General features: G+C 38.3%; 3 protein-coding genes and 1 long non-coding RNA gene across 4 annotated transcripts; all 4 read right to left on the bottom strand.

The window, feature by feature from the left end:
* Positions 1-1,437: 1,437 nt before the first annotated feature.
* LOC134825980 (transient receptor potential cation channel subfamily A member 1-like) lies at positions 1,438-12,641 on the bottom strand. The gene is made up of 7 exons (XM_063838202.1): positions 12,570-12,641; positions 12,194-12,299; positions 11,743-11,925; positions 10,524-10,727; positions 9,843-9,992; positions 1,932-2,048; positions 1,438-1,645 (listed from the first exon to the last, which is right to left on the bottom strand). Exons 2-7 carry the CDS (start codon positions 12,290-12,292, stop codon positions 1,460-1,462), a joined length of 939 nt encoding a protein of 312 aa, XP_063694272.1. The 5' UTR covers positions 12,293-12,299; positions 12,570-12,641; the 3' UTR covers positions 1,438-1,459.
* Positions 12,642-13,016: 375 nt separating this feature from the next.
* On the bottom strand, positions 13,017-13,828 carry LOC134826110 (uncharacterized). The gene is made up of 3 exons (XR_010161659.1): positions 13,670-13,828; positions 13,315-13,435; positions 13,017-13,090 (listed from the first exon to the last, which is right to left on the bottom strand). It is a non-coding gene; the product is annotated as an uncharacterized LOC134826110 (long non-coding RNA).
* Positions 13,829-14,838: 1,010 nt separating this feature from the next.
* LOC134825971 (transient receptor potential cation channel subfamily A member 1-like) lies at positions 14,839-16,091 on the bottom strand. Its single transcript, XM_063838191.1, has 4 exons — positions 15,979-16,091; positions 15,625-15,745; positions 15,269-15,402; positions 14,839-14,932 (listed from the first exon to the last, which is right to left on the bottom strand). Exons 1-4 carry the CDS (start codon positions 16,089-16,091, stop codon positions 14,839-14,841), a joined length of 462 nt encoding a protein of 153 aa, XP_063694261.1.
* A 598-nt stretch (positions 16,092-16,689) lies between these two features.
* LOC134825964 (ankyrin repeat, PH and SEC7 domain containing protein secG-like) lies at positions 16,690-19,216 on the bottom strand. The gene is made up of 5 exons (XM_063838180.1): positions 19,063-19,216; positions 18,776-18,941; positions 18,505-18,665; positions 18,209-18,345; positions 16,690-17,022 (listed from the first exon to the last, which is right to left on the bottom strand). The coding sequence occupies exons 1-5, from the start codon at positions 19,214-19,216 to the stop codon at positions 16,690-16,692; spliced, it is 951 nt and encodes a 316-aa protein (XP_063694250.1).
* Between the last annotated feature and the right edge of the window lie 3,318 nt (positions 19,217-22,534).

The following is a 22,534-nucleotide window of genomic DNA, read 5'->3' as shown; positions in this document are numbered from 1 at the left end:
ATCTTCTAAAATGGAGTGCATAGCGTCTTGTTCATCAGCAGTGTAACCTAATTTAGCCAGGTCCATAAGTCTTTCTCCGAACTCCGACACTGTTTCATCCAGTTTTTGTTTAGCTTTTTTCAGTTCGTATCTTGCTTTGACCGATTCACTGGGGGAGGTCAAGGCTGTAATAGCATCTCTACGAAATGCTGTCCAGTCGTCCTTTCTAACTAGGTCATTGGCAATCAAGGCATTTAGTGACTTTTGGTCCAGATAAGTCAGGAAAGTATTAATTGCCTCAGCACCTTCAAGGTTCATTATCCTTCGAAAAGGTTCAAAGCTATCGAAATACGAAGTAATGTGCGAAGTGGTCGGGTCAAACGAGTTAGGTCGGCGACTCCAGCAACTCCAGCTCTGAAGTCAACTTTGGCTTGGTTAGTAGCTTGCACAGCAGCCTCCCTTTGTGCTTGCATAATAAGGTTCTCCACGGCAGCTTTCTTTTCAGTACTCAGCTCAAGTGATTCAATGGAAGCCATTTTCAATCGATCAAATTCTTATCTACTTCGGGATCAGGAGTCTGTAGAACTTCAGTGCCCGGGTTCTCCACCAATTGTGCGCTGTAGGGTTTCTTTGGACAAGACTAAGGGGGACTAAGAGAAACGAGCACGTTATGAAACTGATTTAAACTATTGTAGCATATTTAACAGTAAGGAAAATGGGAGCTAGCTGTTGAACTTCTTTGAAGTGACAAAACTCTCTCAAAATAATACGAGGCTGTGCTGATTAGAGCTGTTTGATTCAGCTTAATTAAACATTAAACATGTCCAATTATCACGCTTATTTCAGTAATTAATCCTCCGACATCAATCTCGGGCTTCCGGTATTAACCTCGGGCTTTCCGGTACTAACCTCGGGCAACCCGTCTCAACAATAATTCGATATTCATGCATACAATATCATTGTCTCCGCGTCTGCGGCTTTCAATCAACTTTCAAATCATCAAACAACTAGCTCCTAAATTCCGTTATCTTTAAAATTGATCGTTATCAGAATTTATCTTTATTCTTAGAAACGGGCTTTGGCCGTAATCATTCATAAATCATTTGTCAATCATTCGGTATCGTACTGTGTCATGCTGTTCAATAAATGATTCCGCTTATTTGACGATTGATCAAAGTTTCAATCACTCGGGTCTCTCAAAGAATTTAACACTACTTCATGATTTAAGATTAAATGGGATTTATCATTTTATTGTCCTAGATTCAAATTCTTGTCCCAAAATCAGGAGATGGAATCAGGTACTTTAAAGAAATCAGTCTGGAATCAGTTGGCACAGCTCCATATCCAACTTTACAACTTTTACGTGAATTCTACAAAAACTAAAATTATTAAGAAACTAAAATTAAAAATCTAATTACACATGCGAACTCGATCTCTACAAGTTAAATACGGTATCATAATTTCACAAAATTCACATTAATCAAGCAGGTCCAGATTCTGTGTCAATAATTCTACTTTTTCTTATCTCGATCTCCTCGGAGTTAACGTTTTTGTCGACCTGCATGGTGTTTACATCGATCTTGGCACTCAGCTGGTTGAGTGCTGTTATGATCCGTATAACTTGTCCCTGAATCTTCTTCAGTCTCAATTCTCCATCACCGTCAACCTGCGGTGAATTGCAATATATAAGTATAAGTATACATCACATGACCTCTTATTCGCATTTTCACATAGTTGTTGAGGTGGAATGACATTATACGAAGAAAGAATTTAACATTCGTCCTCCAGCAAAAAAACACAATAACCGGAACTTTGATGACCATATTGTGGAGTGTGTTTTGCTATAGGAAACAAGACCTTGCATCCACACAATAAAACACATGAATTCGTAAATAAATTGGTCAGTTCTAAATATTGAGGAATTAATACGAAGTAAAGTAAACTAAAAATACCTGACGGCGTCTAGACACGATCTCGACCACATGACTGCCTTTGAAGTCGTATACTGTTTTACCAAAACAGAAGAATAGGGACAGTGGATAGACTACCTTGTTTGGGTACACTTTTCCCTGAAAAGTGAGTTGTTGACAGTGGCCTGGGTCACATATTTTTCGACTAACAGCTACACTACCGGTCCCGTCGAAATGAGGGCCGACGATATGTTGTCGGAACCGAAATAATTTTATTTTTATACCGAAAACGAATTGAAGGTAAATTCAGTTATATGTTAATTGAGTAGATAACCAGGTAGCATACCCAGTCAATGAAACAAGAAATTCAATGAAACAAGAAATTTAATTTTAGCACATTGTTACAGAATAAAAAGATGTAAACGGATTCATAAAATATAATGCCCTTATTTGGTGTATGACTTTTTGCGTTATACATGGCAAGTATCTGGACTAATGATAACTTAGGATCTCCATCAATTATAAATTCCTCTCAGATTCCCAGGCTGCTTTTAAAGCGCTTAAGGGGGCCGGGGGGGTCTTAATCAAAATTCTCTCGAAATTGACTTTATAGTTGTTTCTGGTAGAAGGGAGTGATATCTACCAGCTGCTTTTGGTCCCATGGAAAAATATTGTTCTTAGCCGAAATTATCGCCGGTCTAAGGTCAGCGCTTATGTGTAATTGTATTGCGTGAGCGATTTTCAATCGCAAATTCTGAAAATCGAGTCTTAAAATCTATCTTCTCCTACATTTTTTGAGCAATCACCCTGAAACTCTCAGGATATGTTCTAGGGACCATTTATAAGATTCGATCGAGCCAAAATTTTGAGATAGGCCTTTAAAAAAGTTTTATTCAATTTTGAAAATCTTGGACCTCGTTTTTTTACGATTTTTTCAGGTCCAAGATTTTCAAAATTAAATAAAAAATTTTTGAAGGCCTATCTCAAAATTTTGGCTCGATCGAATCTTATAAATGGTCCCTAGAACATATCCTGAGAGTTTCAGGGTGATTGCTCAAAAAATGTAGGAGAAGATAGATTTTTAGACTCGATTTTCAGAATTTGCGATTGAAAATCGCTCGCGCAATACAATTACGCATAAGCGCTGACCTTAGACCGGCGATAATTTCGGCTAGAAACAATATTTTTCCATGGGACCAAAAGCAGCTGGTAGATATCACTCCCTTCTACCAGAAACAACTATAAAGTCAATTTCGAGAGAATTTTGATGAAGACCCCCCCCAGCCCCCTTAACAGCATCAGTTTTAACTCCAGGTTCGTTCTGAACATCTCAGACCAACTCAACTCACTAGGTATTCTCATCGAGTAGAACTCCGTTCCAGGACATGAAGGAGTATACGGTAAGGTGAACGGACCGAATCACTACATGACTGAATCCCTAACGGACTGAATCACTACCAATCACTATTGGTAGGGATTGAGGTATATTTTAGGACTGAATCACTACCGGACTGAATCACTACCGCTAATATCTAAACCTAACCACTTTGATGTGATCCCTACTGAACTTTGCAATAAAGGCATAATTATTCGTATTTCATTAGTTAATTATTTTATTTTTTGTTAATTATTATTAGATTTTTCGTGATAATTGACTAAGCAGAAATTTGGTCAAAGAATAATAGATAATATACTGATACAGTAATTTAAATCACACAATAATGCATTTTAGACTTGGAGCGGTGGGCTGCAATTTCTGCTGGTTGAGATTCGTGGTCATGAGGGGTAGCAGAACAGAAGGTGTCCTGGACAAGGATCAGGCGGGACTTGCGCTTGTTGCACTTCCAGTAGGTCTTGTCTTCCCTCTTTCTGTTAAGGTGGTCCCGCTAGCTGATTGAGATACCGAGCACGGAGCATGTGAAGGTTCACATCACTGTATTGTCGTATAGCAGGTCATTATGGATGACTTGATCCGAACCGAACTGGTTCGGATAAAGTCATCCATAATGTTAGGGCTCCTCGTTGCGTACGTAAGTCTGTGTATCACATGTCTGAAAGGCCCCATAGCAAGCACTCCATGAGAGCACCGGCTCAGATCACGTCATGATATTAGACTAGTGAACTAAGATCAACTGGTAGGGATTGAGGTATATTTTAGGACTGAATCACTACCGGACTGAATCACTACCAGTAGTGATATTTGGGTGGTAGTGATTCCGTCCGGTAGGGATTCAGTCCTACAATCTTTGGCCCACCCTGTATAGGGATTCAGTCCTACAATCATACGGTAAAGAACTAGCGGACGAATTCGCAAGGGACGATCAATCCAACAACATCCCCATAGGACCAGAACCCTTCCTCCAATTAGGCCACACTCAGTGACAAAGGAAAATTCCACTTGAGATGTTCCTCCACAAATACAGGGTGGGCCAAAAGTCAGTACCCATACGTTGGCCAACCCTGTATTTGTGGAGGAACATCTCAAGTGGAATTTTCCTTTGTCACTGAGTGTGGCCTAATTGGAGGAAGGGTTCTGGTCCTATGGGGATGTTGTTGGATTGATCGTCCCTTGCGAATTCGTCCGCTAGTTCTTTACCGTATGATTGTAGGACTGAATCCCTATACAGGGTGGGCCAAAAGTCAGTACCCATACGTTGGCCTTAATAGCTCAGTCACTGAGTGCCCAATTAAAATGATTCTTTCTGGCATGACTTACTACCACCATTGGTTCGAGGAATTTGTCAAATCGAAAAATATTCGTGTTCATTTAAAAAAATTAAGGTTCATTTTCTCATTTATTTGATAGTTTGGATAGTCGGATCGAGCCAAATTTTATTGAATTGTGTTTGGCAATTCGAATTACGTTTCTCCTGAAAAAATGAGAGCTGTAGCTTCTCAGATCACCGAGATACGAAGCCTAACGAGTTTATTCATTACGTGTGATCAGGTGATTGGCTTACCTAATCACGTGATAAGGTGACCCCGTTAACTACCCCGTTAAACATTATGGGAATTGTTAAGGGGTGTCTCGTGTCACGGTGTCACATAATCAACCATAAAATTCTAAACTGGAAACAATTCAAAAAACTGAAAAAATTTAAAGGAAGAGTTGACAAATTTGATTGCCATGACATGGACAACTTTCAAAAATTCTTTGGTAAACTTTATGCCAATGCACATAGCACCATAACTGTAGAGAATAAGGAAAAAATGCTTCAAAATGCAGAGGCTATTAACAATAATTTCCAACCATCCCCTGCACAATCAATACTCAATGGCCAGATCTCTGTGGACGAAATATCTACTGCGATCTCTTCACTCAAAAACGGCAAAAGTTCCTCGGAGGATATGATATGTAATGAAATACTGAAGACCTTGTCCACAACAAACACACAACTCCTTTGCAAAGTCTTTAACCGCTGTTTGGACACTGGAACTTACCCATGGAACAACAGCATTATTACACCCCTACACAAAAAAGGCGACAAAGATAATCCAGACAATTACAGAGCAGTTGCTGTGAGTAGTACAATCGGAAAATTATTTTCGACCATCATGTTAAACAGGATAATCAAGTTCAAAAATGAATACAACCCGGACCCCATAAATCAACTTGGCTTCGCTAAAGGAGCTCAAACATATGACCACATACTCACACTCAACACAATTACGTCTAAATACAAAAAGCTCAAGGTTCCCGTCTATGCTGTTTTTGTGGACTTCCGGAAGGCCTTCGACTCTGTTTGCCGTGAAGCTCTTTTCTTAAAATTATCTAAACTAGGTATCACTGGCAAAACATTTAATGTTCTTAAACATATGTATAAAAATTCCACTGGCCAGATAAAACTATCTGGATTTGTCAGCGAAAAATTTGATATCAATAAAGGAACTGAACAGGGTCATCCACTTTCCCCTGATCTATTTAAGATATACATCAGAGATCTTTCCCCTCGACTAGAATATGATAACTGTCCGAAACTAATGAACCAACTTATCAGTCACTTACTATGGGCAGATGATCTGATACTCTTGGCACTGGACCCCAAAACCCTCCAAAAGCAACTCGATGCTTTGAACAATTTCTGCTTGGAATGGGGCGTCGAAATTAATGCAGATAAAACTAAACTCATGAAATTTAATGCCCGTTTTGATACTTATCAGCCGGTTCCCCTCAAAATTGGTGATCACTTGTTAGAAGAAGTCGAGTCATACTGCTATCTAGGAATCGAAATACACAAATCCGGCACATTCACAAATGCCCGAACTGAGCTCAAAAAGAAAGCCATGCGTGCACTTTATGCCATGAAAAGCTCAGTAAACAAATCCAAATTATCATTCCGCTCTCTAACAACACTCTTTGATGGTCTTATTAAACCTATCGTTCTTTACGGAGCGCCTATTTACACACCTAACATGGCTATCATAAAACACATAACAAAACAAGTCGATCTCAATATGGATGCCGACACAAAAACAAAATTTCAAACTAGTATCCTCAAGAAAATTAGTCTTCTGAACAGCGAAAAAGTTCACCTTCACTTTCTTAAATGGTCACTGGGGGTAAATCGTAAAGCCAGCAACGCAGGCGTCTGGGGTGAGTCAGGCCGCTACCCATTAATCTATGAATGTATTAACCTCACTCTCAAATATAGCCAACGTTTGAAAAATCTCAAAGATAACTCCATTGTCTCCTTAGCTTTCAAAGAACAGATGAACATGAAATTGGACTGGTACAGGGGTTTGGAGCCTGTCCTCGCGCTAGACCCATGTTTCTCTACCGATCATGTCACAGCCTACCGCACACTCAAAAACAATCACTCCAAGTTACTTTTCGAAAGAAACCCGAGTATCGCAAAACCACCAAAAGAGGACTTTCTTATTCACAACGGTTTCAAGAAACGAATTCCTCCTCAATCAACACAACCCATCGGGAGTAAAATATTCACACCACACGTCATTACTAAAACTTTGAAATGTAACGTTAGAGAATATTGGGGGTCCTGTATCAACACTTCTCGGAAATTAGAATTCTATCGTGACCTAAAATCCAAATTTAACAAAGAGTATTACCTAGATAGTGTCATTAAATATGCAGACCGTGCTAATATCACAAGACTGCGGATCAGTGCACATCGACTCGAAATTGAACTTGGCCGATATAATCAAACTCCTCGTGACGAGCGAATATGCTCCTGGTGCAATATAGTCTTAGGTTCTGGTATTATTGAGAATGAAGATCACTTCCTTAACCATTGTGATCTTAACGCTGCATCGAGGCGAAAAGTCCTAGACAAGATCCAGTCACTCATATCAAATCCAATCAAACCGTCTGCGACATCTTATTCTGTTCACAATGTCATCCCTGGAGCAAACGTCCTCAAATTCATCAGCAACAACAGTGAAATCATTGAACTTATCACGAACGAAAGTCAAGTCCACCTCACGAGAGTCGTTGCTAGGTTTGCCACTACGTGTTTTAACAACCGCAAGAAATTTGTTGACTCTCTGGCCAGTACATGAACAGTGAACACTGAAAATCACTGTACCCGCTTTTGTTTCTTTTCGCGCAACGACGAGTGCAAATTGCAAAGTGACCTGGCTCAAGCATTACAGCATTACCAAGGCGACTGAAAACAAAATATTCTATGTCAAATCTTTATTTTTCACTTTAGTTAAGTTATATTAATATAATAAATTCAAATCTTATGATATTGTTATTATCTTAACAGTTACTATTGTAGCTCAAGATTTTAAATTTGTATTCCTATTCCTACCAGTCAATTTTGTTAACGAGATACAGAAAATGCTTGATAACTTCGTCATTTCTAATCTGTTTCACATCATTTTTCAGATCAGATGCAACATTTAATAATCTACCGTCTCTGAAAAAATTAGGCGTCCAGCATGTTCAGAGAGAACAATATAGGTGTTTTAATATTGAATGGGCGGGGTTTAAAATATTAGAATTTTCAAATTTTGGCGACGGAATCCTCGAACAAGTAGGTACAGTATGCCTGTATAAATACAGGAACTTTAATTTTTCTGGAACTCACATCAGATGGCTAACATGGTCGCTTTCAGGATAGGTCACAGCCCACTAGTTTACTTTCAGAACGTGGCAAACAACGTCAAATTCGAGACGCAAGATTGTGAACACTTTTCAGGAGAAGCAGAAACATCCCAGCACCTTCTCTGCAAGTGCATCCAGATCATGACATTCAGAATGAGGATAATTGGTAAACTCTACCTTAACAACAGTAAACTACAATCATATCTTCAAATTTGTGGAACAGTCGACAAGACTGGATAGGGAAACCCCTTTTGGGTAACCTCCTAGGATTCTTCACCAGGAACTTTCGCTAAATCCCATACTAGGAACTCAATCTAGGCCCATCTCCGCATAGAGACATATCTCCCAGGCTTTGACCTTGCTCGGAAGTCCCTTGTCTGCCCGCAGAAGTACTACAACGAAAGTGGGTTTGCTCTGAGACAGGTAGTGACAGCTTCAAGACTCCAGAGGTCTGTTGCATTGATATTTATTATTTTATGATTTCTTATATACTTTGGGAGTCCTGGAACCGAGCTAGCAGGAGTTGCATTCTGTGGGCACGGTGATAAGTCCTCCCTCTTTAAAGTAGGAGGCCAGAAACCGTTGACAAGAACAGAGAGAGAGAGAGAGAGACTTTTTGTCCTTGACTGCTAGTTTGGTTTTGGAAGGACAAGTAACTAACGGGGCAGGAATGCGTGCCTGGAAGCTTTTGCAAACACCGAAACGCTAGTTCAGTTAAGTTTATAGGGACAAGGCTCAGATTAGGACAAGAAAAAAAATTGTTAGCAGACATTAGGGGTTCTGTTTATAGTTGTTATTATAGGTTGCAGTTTTGTTGTGACAAAAAGTCTACACTAAAACATGCTTTAGTTTATATTGTGTAGTTCAAGGATATAAAATGCAGCTTCAGGGTGGATATTGGAGAGCTGGCGAAAGATTATGGCCTTTGTATCAATGGTTATTTAAATAAGCTATACATATCTTAAACTATACAGTGCTAATTAAAAATTTCTTTAAACTTCATTCTCAAATTAGATTTTAAAAATTCAAAAGTAAATATACAATAATTTTATTAAAACTTTCTCACGCATACTTTACTCACAGGACAAGACTTGGAAAACAGTAGCCTAGGGTAATTTTAATTGAGATGTGTGTGACCAGCCAGTTATAATGTTTGGCATAACGTTGCCCGTTGGCGCCCCCGCTGAAAAAGTGCCCCCCTGTTGGCGCCCCCTGGCCCCTCCCCTTTTGGCGCCCCTCCCTAAAATTGAAATAATTAGATGATTTTAGAGGTTACGCCGGTAAAATTTCTAGGGAAGTGTGTTTTTAGAGCAAACGTTAAACGCGCAGTTTTGCTAGTACCGTAATAAAGTTTTTCCAAATTGTCCCACATACAAACGAAAATTTGGCGCCCCCCTAAGATGGCGCCCCCCCCCCCCCCCCCCCTGCACAGCAGGGTCGGCGGGGCCCTTCGTTATGCCACTGAGAATACCTGTGAACTGAAATGTTAAATGAGATTTCGATCTTTATGTGAATCTTTTAACTACTCAAGTTTTTTCTTGATAGCCTTAATAGCCTTAGCCAGTAGTAGTGCAGCAGTTCAACTGCATCTATCCCTTATTTAAAAGTGTTCCTAATTAAGATATTGTGTTTCCTTTCTGTACTATTAGTGCTTACAAATCAATTAATTTGTTAATAACTTCAGACTTCAGAGTATAGAGGGACAGCACGCAAACGGGGCTAAGGAATGATAATAATACATGTATTAATGATGGCAATCTGACATACAAATTTAATCCATTCTTTACAGTTAACCCCGACCATCTGTACACCAATTCATTAGGTGCTGCGGAGAAAATCAAAGAATTAGAATTGTTATAGAATTAGGAAATGTTAAAACTAACGTGAGGGTAGCGAGACACGGCAAAAACACCGCAGAATGAAAGTTTTCCAACTATCTTCTCCGCTCGAAATATTTGCTCGATCCTCTCTGCTGATCTCCGCAACTTGGATGTTATCCTCGTTTCAGCCACATCAAGAATAGCCAAAACAGTCTGTAATAAATGAGTTTTTGTTTTGTCAGAGCTTCATCTTTAACATGTTTAAGTGAAGTTCAGCTTTATTATATATCTAGATTATAAAGAAATGTTTATTGGAAAGATAAAGCTTACCGGTGTATTTTTTGGTTTGTGATATCGATTATATATCTATTGATGATTTTATATATATTGATGATCAATAAATTTTTGTTGGAGAGATTAGGCTATTAGTTAGCCTATTAATTAATGTATTTTGATGGTTGGCAAAAATGTATTTCTACTGCAATCGTGATCACATGAAAACTGCGATTAGAATAAATCTTTGCTAGTATAGAAGACGATGAGTAGTAGGATTATTACCAAAGGAATGAGTATCAAAATATTTTCAAGTTGACCCAGTTCTTCTAGGTTCTTACGCTACTTTTTTACAACATAACTCAACCGACTCATACAACTCCGTCATAGTCTCAACTACCAGACTTAAATACCAAGCACTACACTGTAAATAGAAAGCACTCTTAACAAGTTCACAAAAATTAAACGTACCAGCAGGTTCATGAGGATGATAGGGCAGAGAAAGAGAAACATCATGTAAAGAGGATAAGTTGAGTACGGGTATTGAACAGGGTGGATGAAGTCGGGGATGGCTGAATTTGCGGCTACAAAGTACGTTTCGAAGCTTAAACTTTGTCCGGTGAACATCGTCACTACTTTGCCAATCGAGGTGCCGATTCCTTTAAACGTTTCAGTCTGCAGGAGTTTGGTGCTAAGTTTGTAACAGTTTGTGACAGATACATTTATAACAGATCGCTTTGAACTGATTCATTTGTAACAGATAACTTTTTTCACTACATATATCTACAGGGTGGGCCAAAAGTCAGTGTGCAAACGTTGGGTCTTATACCTCCGCCGTGTTTTATATTTGAGAGCTGTTGCTTTGCAGATGGCATACTGTACTTACTGGTTCGAGGATTCCGTCGTCAAAATTTGAAAATTCAAATATTTTAGACCACGCCCATTCAATATTAAAACACCTATATTGTTTTCTCTGAACATGCTGGACGCCTAATTTTTTCAGAGACAGTAGATTATTAAATGTTGCATCTGATCTGAATAAATGAGGCAAAACGGATTAGAAATGACGAATTTATCAATCATTTTGTGTATCTCGTTAACAAAATTGACTGGGTGATTATGTGACACCGTGACACGACACCTTAATTAACAATTCCCATAATGTTTAACGGGGTAGTTAACGGGGTCACCTTATCACGTGATTAGGTAAACCAATCACCTGATCACACGTAATGAATAAACTCGTTATGCTTCATATCTCGGTCATCTGAGAAGCTACAGTTCTAATTCTTTCAGGACAAACGTAATTAGAATGGCCAAACACAATTCAGTAACATTTAGCTTGATCCGACTATCCAAACTATCAAATAAATGTGAAAATGAACCTCCATTTGAAAAAAATGAACGCGAATATTTTTCGAGTTGACAAATTCTTCGAACCAGTGGTGGTACTAAGTCATACCAGAAGGAAGTATTTCAATTGGGCACTAAGTGACTGAGCTATTAAGGCCAACGTTTGCACACTGACTTTTGGCCCACCCTGTATATAATATCCACGCATCGTTTTCAAGGAAACATTTTAAAGTCAGCTCTAGCTATAGATAAAGATGATATAACATATTATGGAGTTTTAAGTAAGAATGTGTTTTTAGTGAATACTGAACATTGAACAAAGTAAATGAAAACTCACTTCCGGAAAACTCATATGGAACATCAGAATGTATGGAATGAGAAACAGAAAGATTGGCAGCATCACTTTGATGAAGGATTCCAGGAGAATTTTAATCATGAGAACGTAGATTCCAATAAGAGGGAGTTTCTTGAGAGACATTAACATGTTGTACCACGCAAATACTACCACATAGCAACCAACCTGTAAAGTGTAAATTGTACATGTTCATAATAATGTATAGCAGCAGTTAGTAATCTAGTGTACCCATCTTTCTACATCGGGATATTAGGTTCCTGCAAATCATTAAAAATGTTAGCCACAAGCTAGTTAGAGGAATTATGATAATAATATCCTGAACAAGCCTGATGTGCTGGCAGCTGGTTTAAGCACATTGCATAAAATCAGAATGGAACATAAATGGTACATGTCAAAACAAGGTGGGAATTACAGGGAAATACTTAGGACTTACCTCCCACTGAAAATAGCTGGGACTGGTATCTGGGTACTGTATGATGGAGAGACAGAAAACGATAGTCAGCCCAAATATAACCACTTCCAGATAGTTCATCGGGTCCCTGAAGTAAATGTAATATTGCTTTAATCCACTCATGTCTCATATTAGGTTGCAAATTTGTAATTTCGTTTATTTGTTCAAGTTACACTAACAAGTTAATTCATGGCACGCTCGACTCTCGACCATAGTATATTTTATGACTAGTGCGGCGACTTCAGTTTAATTTAGACTGCTACCAGCAAACCTGGTACAACAAGATTGCAAATAACAAAGCCATAATCTTCTTCGCTTTAAAAATGTAATGATGAACAAAGTTAGCCTCCCTCCTCACTTTAAATATCCTCTGGTGTTGGTAATGAGCTGAAAGAGCTCGAGAACTAGTCTCAACCCACTAAGTCCTATAGAGCACAGCGACAAGACTAGTAGAATTCCCTTCTCTCGATTATTAGTTGATTCAGAATCAGGTGGTATTTCCATCAGAGCGTACGTTCTGCGGAGATAAGCTGATAAGGAGATCATAAAGATAATACATCTATGAATCATGTATGTGCGTGTGACATTATGTATGATTTAACTAAAATGAGGCAGTAAATCTGGCTTTCCGAAAATAATGAATAACAATGAATAATAAAAGTGAATAATGCTTGAATGATTTTAAGAACAACTGGACAAAAATGAATAACAAAAGTGAATAATGCGTGAATGTAAGGTAACAAACGAGATGAATATGACGAAGATGACATTGAGGAACACGTTGAGATAACACCAGACTTTGCCTTGTGCATTCCATTTGTAAGTGATAACAGAGTTGATAAGAGGGTGATCCAACAAGTCTATTCTGTCGTGTTCTAACTGGGTTGTTATTGGTTTAACTTTAAGTAAAAGGGCCGAGATAAAAAGGAAATACGCGGGTATTATTAATATCATAGTGACAAGCGATGAGCTTTAAATGCGATGTAATTTAAATTAAACTTCGCAATGACTCGAAATCAAACTGTTATAAAAGCTTTAATGACACGACAACCGTTTAAAATTAATATACAGCTTGAGTACCATGACGGTAAATAAATAGGTACCATAGTGTTAAAAGGGTGGAGGGTACCGTCCGTAGCATCGTCAATAACACTGTAGTCAAACTGAACCCAATAGTCCTCCTTTTCCTCCGAAACCATGTTATCTGGATCCACATAGGTGCACCTGAGGAGTAGTTGTCACACTGTTTGGTTATTTATAACCCCCCTCCCTCTATTACGGAGCTGAATCTAAGATTAGGACATAAAAGCGCGTATAATATGTCATTGTCAACCATGTAAGACAAAATTATTGCATTTTTTCTACCGTAACAATTAAACAGAAATCATCCCTCTCCCCTAAAACAAACGTCAACAATATAAAATAAATTTGATTTAAGTAAAGAATTAATTGTGTTACTTGTCAAAAACAGCTCTCGCTTGGGAGGGATAGTGTATGATTAGTTGATGCAGAGGGTGACTGTTGATCAACTGCTCTTTCCGGGCTTTCTTTCCCCCGACTTCCGACAACATGTTTAATTTGATACCACTTGTATCTACTGCATCACCTTCAGATTCTAACGCTGGCTCTGAAGAGAAATTTTAAATTGTCTTGCATTCCACAGAAGCCCTTAACGATCACATATTAAGGAAGTTAAAAAGTTGACTTGAGCATCGCCAAATTTTATCAACCAATGAGACAGTTAAGGTACGTCGCAAATGAGAACTCAAAAGTTGTTTCAGGTGAAATTAAGCATTAAAATCCAGTATGATGTTTAAGACAGCAATGTTGTAATATTATGATCTAACTGATCCATGATACTCCGTGTTAGGGAGTTGTTGATGAGTTTGAAGTCAAAGAGAGCTTTTATATAATGGGCGTTAGATTGAGAGTGGAGACAACTTGCAATCTAGCTTGTGTCGTTTCCTCTTATTACTCATAATTTGCCATTTCCTTATCGAAAGCAAGTATACGTATGTGGGTTGAGATTTTCTTGGAAGAATCCATATGTAAGTCAGGTTTGACGTAGTTATTTTGTACAAAATAACTACGTTAAAATTAAATATCTTGCAGTGATATTATAAAGCATATAGCAGTACATGTCAAAACAAGGTGGGAATTACAGGGAAATACTTAGGACTTACCTCCCACTGAAAATAGCTGGGACTGGTATCTGGGTACTGTATGATGGAGAGACAGAAAACAATAGTCAGCCCAAATATAACCACTTCCAGATAGTTCATCGGGTCCCTGAAGTAAATGTAATATTGCTTTAATCCACTCATGTCTCATATTAGGTTGCAAATTTGTAATTTCGTTTATTTGTTCAAGTTACACTAACAAGTTAATTCATGGCACGCTCGACTCTCGACCATAGTATATTTTATGACTAGTGCGGCGACTTCAGTTTAATTTAGACTGCTACCAGCAAACCTGGTACAACAAGATTGCAAATAACAAAGCCATAATCTTCATCGCTTTAAAAATGTAATGATCATGAACAAAGTTAGCCTCCCTCCTCACTTTAAATATCCTCTGGTGTTGGTAATGAGCTGAAAGAGCTCGAGAACTAGTCTCAACCCACTAAGTCATATAGAGCACAGCGACAAGACTAGTAGAATTCCCTTCTCTCGATTATTAGTTGATTCAGAATCAGGTGGTATTTCCATCAGAGCGTACGTTCTGCGGAGATAAGCTGATAAGGAGATCATAAAGATAATACATCTATGAATCATGTATGTGCGTGTGACATTATGTATTAGTGCTTTTCATTCAAACAAGTAAAAACAAATCTTTTATGTCATGTTTCCAGGGTTTGGACTGGAATTGCCCGCTTAAAGAACTTCCATCGCGTTACATTACATAATTTTCTCAATAAATGTAATAGATTTGTAGTGTTGTAATTAGTTTTTTTTTTAATTATGATTTAAATAAAATGAGGCAGTAAATCTGGCTTTCCGAAAATAATGAATAATAATGAATAACAAGTGAATAATGCGTGAATATAAGGTAACAAACGAGATGAATATGACGAAGATGACATTGAGGAACACGTTGAGATAACACCAGACTTTGCCTTGTGCATTCCATTTGTAAGTGATAACAGAGCTGATAAGAGGGTGATCCAACAAGTCTATTCTGTCGTGTTGTAACTGGGTTGTTATTGGTTTAACTTTAAGTAAAAGGGCCGAGATAAAAAGGAAATACGGGTATTATTAATATCATAGTGACAAGCGATGAGCTTTAAATGCGATGTAATTTAAATTAAACTTCGCAATGACTCGAAATCAAACTGTTATAAAAGCTTTAATGACACGACAACCGTTTAAAATTAATATACAGTTTGAGTACCATGACGGTAAATAAATAGGTACCATAGTGTTAAAAGGGTGGAGGGTACCGTCCGTAGCATCGTCAATAACACTGTAGTCAAACTGAACCCAATAGTCCTCCTTTTCCTCGGAGACCATGTTATCTGGATCCACATAGGTGCACCTGAGGAGTAGTTGTCACACTGTTTGGTTATTTATAACCCCCTCCCTCGCTATTACGGAGCTGAATCTAAGATAAGGACATAAAAGCGCGTATAAAATGTCATTGTCAACCAAGTAAGACAAAATTTATTGCATTTTTTCTACCGTAACAATTAAACAGAAATCATCCCTCTCCCCTAAAACAAACGTCAACAATATAAAATAAATTTGATTTAAGTAAAGAAATTGTGTTACTTGTCAAAAACAGCTCTCGCCTGGGAGGGATAGTGTATGATTAGTTGATGCAGAGGGTGACTGTTGATCAACTGCTCTTTCCGGGCTTTCTTTCCCCCGACTTCCGATAACATGTTTAATTTGATACCACTTGTATCTACTGCATCACCTTCAGATTCCAACGCTGGCTCTGAGGAGAAATTTTAAATTGTCTTGCATTCCACAGAAGCCCTTAACGATCACATATTAAGGAAGTTAAAAAGTTGACTTGAGCATCGCCGAATTTTATCAACCAATGAGACAGTTAAGGTACGTCGCAAATGAGAACTCAAAAGTTGTTTCAGGTGAAATTAAGCATTAAAATCCAGTATCATGTTTAAGACAGCAATGTTGTAATATTATGATCTAACTGATACTCCGTGTTAGGGAGTTGTTGATGAGTTTGAAGTCAAAGAGAGCTTTTATATAATGGGCGTTAGATTGAGAGTGGAGACAACTTGCAATCTAGCTTGTGTCGTTTCCTCTTATTACTCATAATTTGCCATTTCCATATCGAAAGCAAGTATACGTATGTGGGTTAAGATTTTCTTGGAAGAAACCATATGCAAGTCAGGTTTCCTTAAAAGGAGGTTTGACGTAGTTATTTTGTACAAAATAACTACGTTAAAATTAAATATCTTGCAGTGATATTATAAAGCATACCTTGAGTTGATTTAGTAGTTCCAGGAACAGTCAGAGCTTCTTATTCCATTGCTCTGACTGTAACAACAAGGCTATAACATTCTCATTATTATTCCGAATAGCTGTTAGAAGAGGAGTGTCGCCGAACTGGCTAACTTTAGCCAAGTTAGCACCTTTATTTATCAGAGCCTTTGTTGTGTCTTCCTGTCCAGCACGAGCGCTGTAGTGCAGTGGAGTTTCCTCGTTTAGGTCGGGCACGTTAAACTTAGCACCTGCTTCTAACAGAACTTTTACGGTAGTTCTGTGGCCTGCTTCTGCAGCAAGATGCAGGGGAGTGACACCTCGTGCATTCTCGTTGTTTATACTCCATTTGACAGCAAGATCCTGAGGAGAGAGGGATGGGTTGGAGGGCACACTTCAGTCACCGCTATAAGATAGTATTGAGAATTGAGATAGTTTTAGAATTGTTGAGCATTACAAAAATTCATGAGTAATTGTTAATTAAGTAAATTTTTTGGAAAAAATAACGGTACTCCTATTTTTACAAACGTTGCATTTCTGAAGAGTTTTGTTCAAAGCTCGACTGTGACGACTCTTAGCTAAAGATCACAGAATATGATCGTGAGTTTGTACTTAGCATTTTGCTTTTCTAGATATTATGCATTATAATTTTCGAGCTTATTTTTTTCCTATCCATGACTCATGTGCTGAAAGCATAGTTTATGTCTATTTGTTTTTTAGTGTGCCAATTGAATTTGATTACATTTGTTTTTGATAGATTCAATAAAGTTGAAAACTGTAAGTTATTGTTAAATTGATTTTTCTCCGATTTTCATAGTCTTAAAATCACCTGAATTTTGTTTTTGATAACTATTTCTAGCAATATTATTATCGAAATATAAATGTTGATGTTTTCATCATGATTTTTACGACAAATTTTGTTCACATTTTTTTCAAATTTTCGATAGTTAACAAAAACAGCTATGTTTCCCTATATTTTCGAATGAGTTAAAAGAATATTAAAATCTGAGAAAAGTTGTTAATTTAACCTGCAACACTGGGACTGACCCCGCTGAGCGGCATCGTGGAGAGGCGTGTTGCCGTTTGTATCGACAAAACGACAACTTTTACTTTCACTTTCTAACATTATTTTCAGCGTCCTGCAAGTTTTGATTAGATCTATTTTCACGGTTCATTTCATCAAGCATATGTCACTTCATTGTTAAGATATCGTAAAGTAGCTGTTGATAAGGGACGTTAAATTATACAAAACAGAAACATCACTAAAATTAAAAACCGAACTTACTCAGTTCTCCCCTCCGTTGCTGCATTATGAATTGGTGTTTTCCCCTTGACTTTGTTCCTTTGACCGATCTTGTATTTCTTTTCAATTAGAATCTGTTTGAAATTTGATGAGTTAAACTTTGTTACAAGTACCGCCAACGCTACATCGTTTCGACTACATGGGCTTTTTCGAATATACGTTCTATTAGTATTACACAATAATAAATGATCCGATAAATCCTATTAGATTAACTCTATCCAAAAGAGATAAGATTCAACCCCTAACCTTGCAACATATCAGAAAACCCTTATCAGCAGCCCAGTGAAGCGGTGTGTTCTGAGATTTGTCAATATCTTGTTCTATCATGTCTGATGTCAACTGTGTCATCAGATACTCCAGAACGTTCACACGATTGTGTAGAACTGAGTAAGACACCATTGAAAGAACCACGTTAGAATGAAATTTTTTAAATAATTGCATACATTGGGATAGATTTTACATGAGTTTTATGTGAGTGCCATGTTGATTGTTTAGTATGCTGCACAAAACAGAGCCATGCTTATTGCTTATATAAAACCTACCAGCCTCAAAGACAGGAGTTTTGCCAGTATGATCGTGAACTGAAATTTTAGCACCAAGTCCTATCAACATTTGAGCAATAGCGGGTGAATCATTTTCAGCACTGGCAATCATCAGGGCAGTTTTTCCTGAATCATCAACACTCGTTATCAATTCTCCATTCCTGAAAGATCACCGAAATTAAATCAATTTCATGAAAATCAAACTAACGGTTTTACAGACACTGGTGATATTAATAAGGTTATATCATCATATCAAAATTATTGAACAAACCAATTGGCGAGTGCGGTGGCAGCGTCCAGGTTTCCTCTTTTACAAGCCACATGCAGTGGGGTGCGTTGACTTGCCGAAACACAATCTGTTTTAGCCCCCGCTTTGATCAGTATATCTATCACCTCTTTACTGCCTCCTCTTGCTCCACAGTGTAGTGCTGTCTCGCCTGGAAATATTTAGTACTGTGTCATCAAGGCTATTCGTATTGGACTTGGTAAAATTAAACGATAATTTGAAGAGAAATGCATTATTTAAACACAGCATGAATATTATACGAAATAACTCACCATGTTCTCCTGTTGAATAGTTAACGAACTTTTCCATATCAAGAAATGGCAGCAATTCTTTTACCCTGTCAGTCAAGTATTTCACCACGTTGACATTGTTATTCAGACAAGCAATTTGGAGGGGGTTACGTGAGAACGCATCAACAGCCGCCATACAGTCCCTGGATCCCTTGTCTAAAGCATATCTCTTGATCAGTTCTTTGACAATATTTTCATTGTTCCGAGAACACGCAACATGGAGTGGCAGTCGGTCTTTCCTGAAATACAAACATCAACAAAAGTCAACCATGTGCTAGAGGCAATATTTCAGTGCATCAGTGCAGCGTATGTGGCCGAATTACAAATAAATTTTCAGATGATATGAACCTGGCCAGATGCAATAAGACAAATAATTTTATCATTATTCACAATTTTACCCATTTCTAGCCCAAAGGTCAGGATTGTCTTTGTAGTCGAGCAATAGAGAATGAACACAGGCTTCGTGCCCTTGGGCAGCTGCCAAGTGTAGTGCAGTGTTCCCTTTAGCAAAGTCACTAACGTTGTCTGAAGTATAGTCTATTTAACTATGATAACTAAAATAAGCTGCACTAAAATTACACTTGTTGCTAGTGACTAGTACTGTTGTTCGTCATAATCTAAAAACATAAAAGCTTAGTACAATCTTAGAAAAGTCCACTGATAATACCTGATAAGTTAATGTTTAGTGAGTTAGTTTCGCTGTTCATCATGAGGGCCCGTAGATTCTTAACATGCCCTTTATTTGCTGCAATATGAATTGCTGCCCCTTCCAACTTCCAAACTTCCCCCTGAAATTGAATGGTTCTCATATTTGATCAGTTCACAGTAAATGTTCTGAATGTTGAACACTTCAACTGCAAAGATACGATTTTCAAATGACTGTTGCATAGAAACAAAACACTTGAACCTAAGCTAGATAAAAATAACACACCTGTAAGTTAGGCTCAGCTCGACTTTTCAGAAGACACTTGATAATTTCACCTCGGTCTTCAGTCCTAGCTGCCCAGTGTAAAGGTGAAGCACCATCTGGTCCTTTCTTGTTTGGATCTGAAAAATACGTTTGAAAATATCTAACTCATGGTTATTAGCAGTAATAAATGAAGTTACAGATATTATATATAGTAGATTAGAAAAAGGAAATGCCCAGTGGATTTACCTGCATGTCTAAAGAGAAGGACTCTTACAGCTTCAAGGTTCCCTGAATCTACTGCATAGTGGAGTCCAGTGAAACCGTCTGATGAATTTGATAAGTTGACATCTTGGCCAGCATCTAACATTGCCATGATCATAGTCAAGTCTCCTCTTTCACAGGCCTGTAAAGGTTTTAAAAAATATATCAGAACTAGTGATCGCATGTACAATGCTGGGAAGACATGCTCATAGCATTCGGAATAATTTTACCTACACTATTCTTACAGTTACTCTGTAATACATTGACGATAAAGTGCTCATTTTAGCCATATAATTTGAGATTTTCATCTTTAAAACCTATTCTTGTTGGATGGAAAATTTGTAGGAAACAGTAGAAATAAAATGTATAACTTACTCCGTAAAATGACTTGTGCTTAGACATAGCTAAGATTTGAATATACAAATTGAGAAGTTGTTGCAAAGTGATAACGCAGAAATAAAAAAGAAAGTCAAACAAGTAAATAAAAGCAATGAAACGCCGTTTAATTAATACTATAAAACCAGATAGACACTGATTCAGTGATTCATCATTCACTGATTGGCATTTTAAAGAGCTTATGGAGCTGCTGCTGAGTTAAGAATTAGTGCAATGTGCTCAGAATCTGAAAACGATCGACTCCTAAAATTTCAAGGCTCTAACATATCCAGGAGCTGCTCGACGATCATGTGATCCACTCTGTCAACAGCTGAGGATCTAGTCAGCTCCTGGGATCAGTTGATCATCTCAGTAACTGAATATGTGCCACCTGCATGTTAACAAGTCAGCTGCTCTGTTAGAGCCGATCAAGTACCCAATCAGTATATGACACCCGCAAAGAATTGCTCATAATACACCACTCAAGTGTCAAGTGAGGTTTTCAAGCAAATGAGTCGGTTATCCAAGTGAACTGTCACCATGATGTAACTAGGTCGAACGGAGAAATGAGGTCTCACGCAGGAATTAGGTCTCACGCAGGCGCGTGATATATATATATGCCTACCTGCCTGCCTAGGTCGATCCAGATGAAATCTGGAACGAGTTTCGTGTCAACGCTTCTCTCCATTTATCCCTATCACACATGAGTAAACGCAGCTGGTCAGGTTCCATTCCAGTGTCTTCAAGTAGGACGTCCGGGAAGGTCTTATGTGGTCGTCCTCGATAACGCTGGCCATAGGATGGTTGCCAAAAAAGGTGTTGTTGAGCAGGTTGGTCCTGTAGACGGTAGACATGTCCTGCAAAACGAAGTCTTCGTGTCTTTATAGTATCGTCACCGATGGAATCTTTCCGTAAAGAACGGAGTTAGGTGTATGTGATTTCCATGAGATACAAAAGACCCTTCGTAGCATTCTAGTATAAACACCGTCTAGTGCTCTAATATCAGCCTTTTTAAGAGTCCAGGTTTCTGCACCATACAGCAGAACAGGTTCTACTGCAGTTCGAAAAATCTTAGTTTTGATCTTACTCATCTTCCTAGACATATTAGATTTCCAAAAAGCATCTAGACTCTGTAAAGCTTTCCATGCGAGGCCTTTCCTGACATCGATGTCTCTGCTTGTTGAGGCTATAAAGGATCCTAGGTACTTAAAGTCATGAACTTCTTCTAAAGGGATGCCGTTAATAAAGACTCTATCGTCTGAGTTGACAGGTCGCGGGATGTTATAGGACATGTATTTGGTCTTTTCGATGTTAATAAGGAGACCATAACGGGCTGCTATGTCAGAAATGCTTTGGCAAAGGCGGCCATTTTCGCTGAAGCTGTCAGTAATTGTTGCTAGGTCATCGGCGAATTCCAAATCAGCAATGTAGTTACTTCCAACTTTAAACCCATCACGTGGCCCTATTGCCAGTTTTAGTATGAAATCCAGGACGATGATAAAAATGAGAGGTGCAAGAACATCGCCCTGGAGAATTCCGAGGTTGGTAAGGAATTCTAAGGTTATACCTTCAGGGGTCATGATTTTAGCCTTAGTGTTGATGTAGAGTGACATAATGGCTTTTATGATTTTTTTAGGAAAGCCGTAGGAAGCCAGGATGTCGGGAAGATGCGATCTGAAGATGCAGTCAAAGGCCTTTGAGAAGTCAATAAAGGAGATGACACAAGGAAGCTGGAAGTTCACAACCTCTTCGATGATACGTCTAAGAGCCAGAATCTGTTCACGAGTCCCTCTTCCAGGCCGGAAACCATTCTGGTTGTATCGGAGGCGAGGTTCTATGTGGCTCCTGATTCGGTTTAGAAGCAGCCTGTTGTAGATTTTCGTGGCAACAGGGAGGATGGAGATGCCT

The sequence above is a fragment of the Bolinopsis microptera genome, chromosome 1 (genome assembly GCF_026151205.1).
Source record: "Bolinopsis microptera isolate Bmic1 chromosome 1, MBARI_Bmic_1.0, whole genome shotgun sequence".
Classification (NCBI taxonomy): Eukaryota; Metazoa; Ctenophora; class Tentaculata; order Lobata; family Bolinopsidae; genus Bolinopsis; species Bolinopsis microptera.
This window is presented reverse-complemented; position numbering and strand designations above follow the sequence as displayed.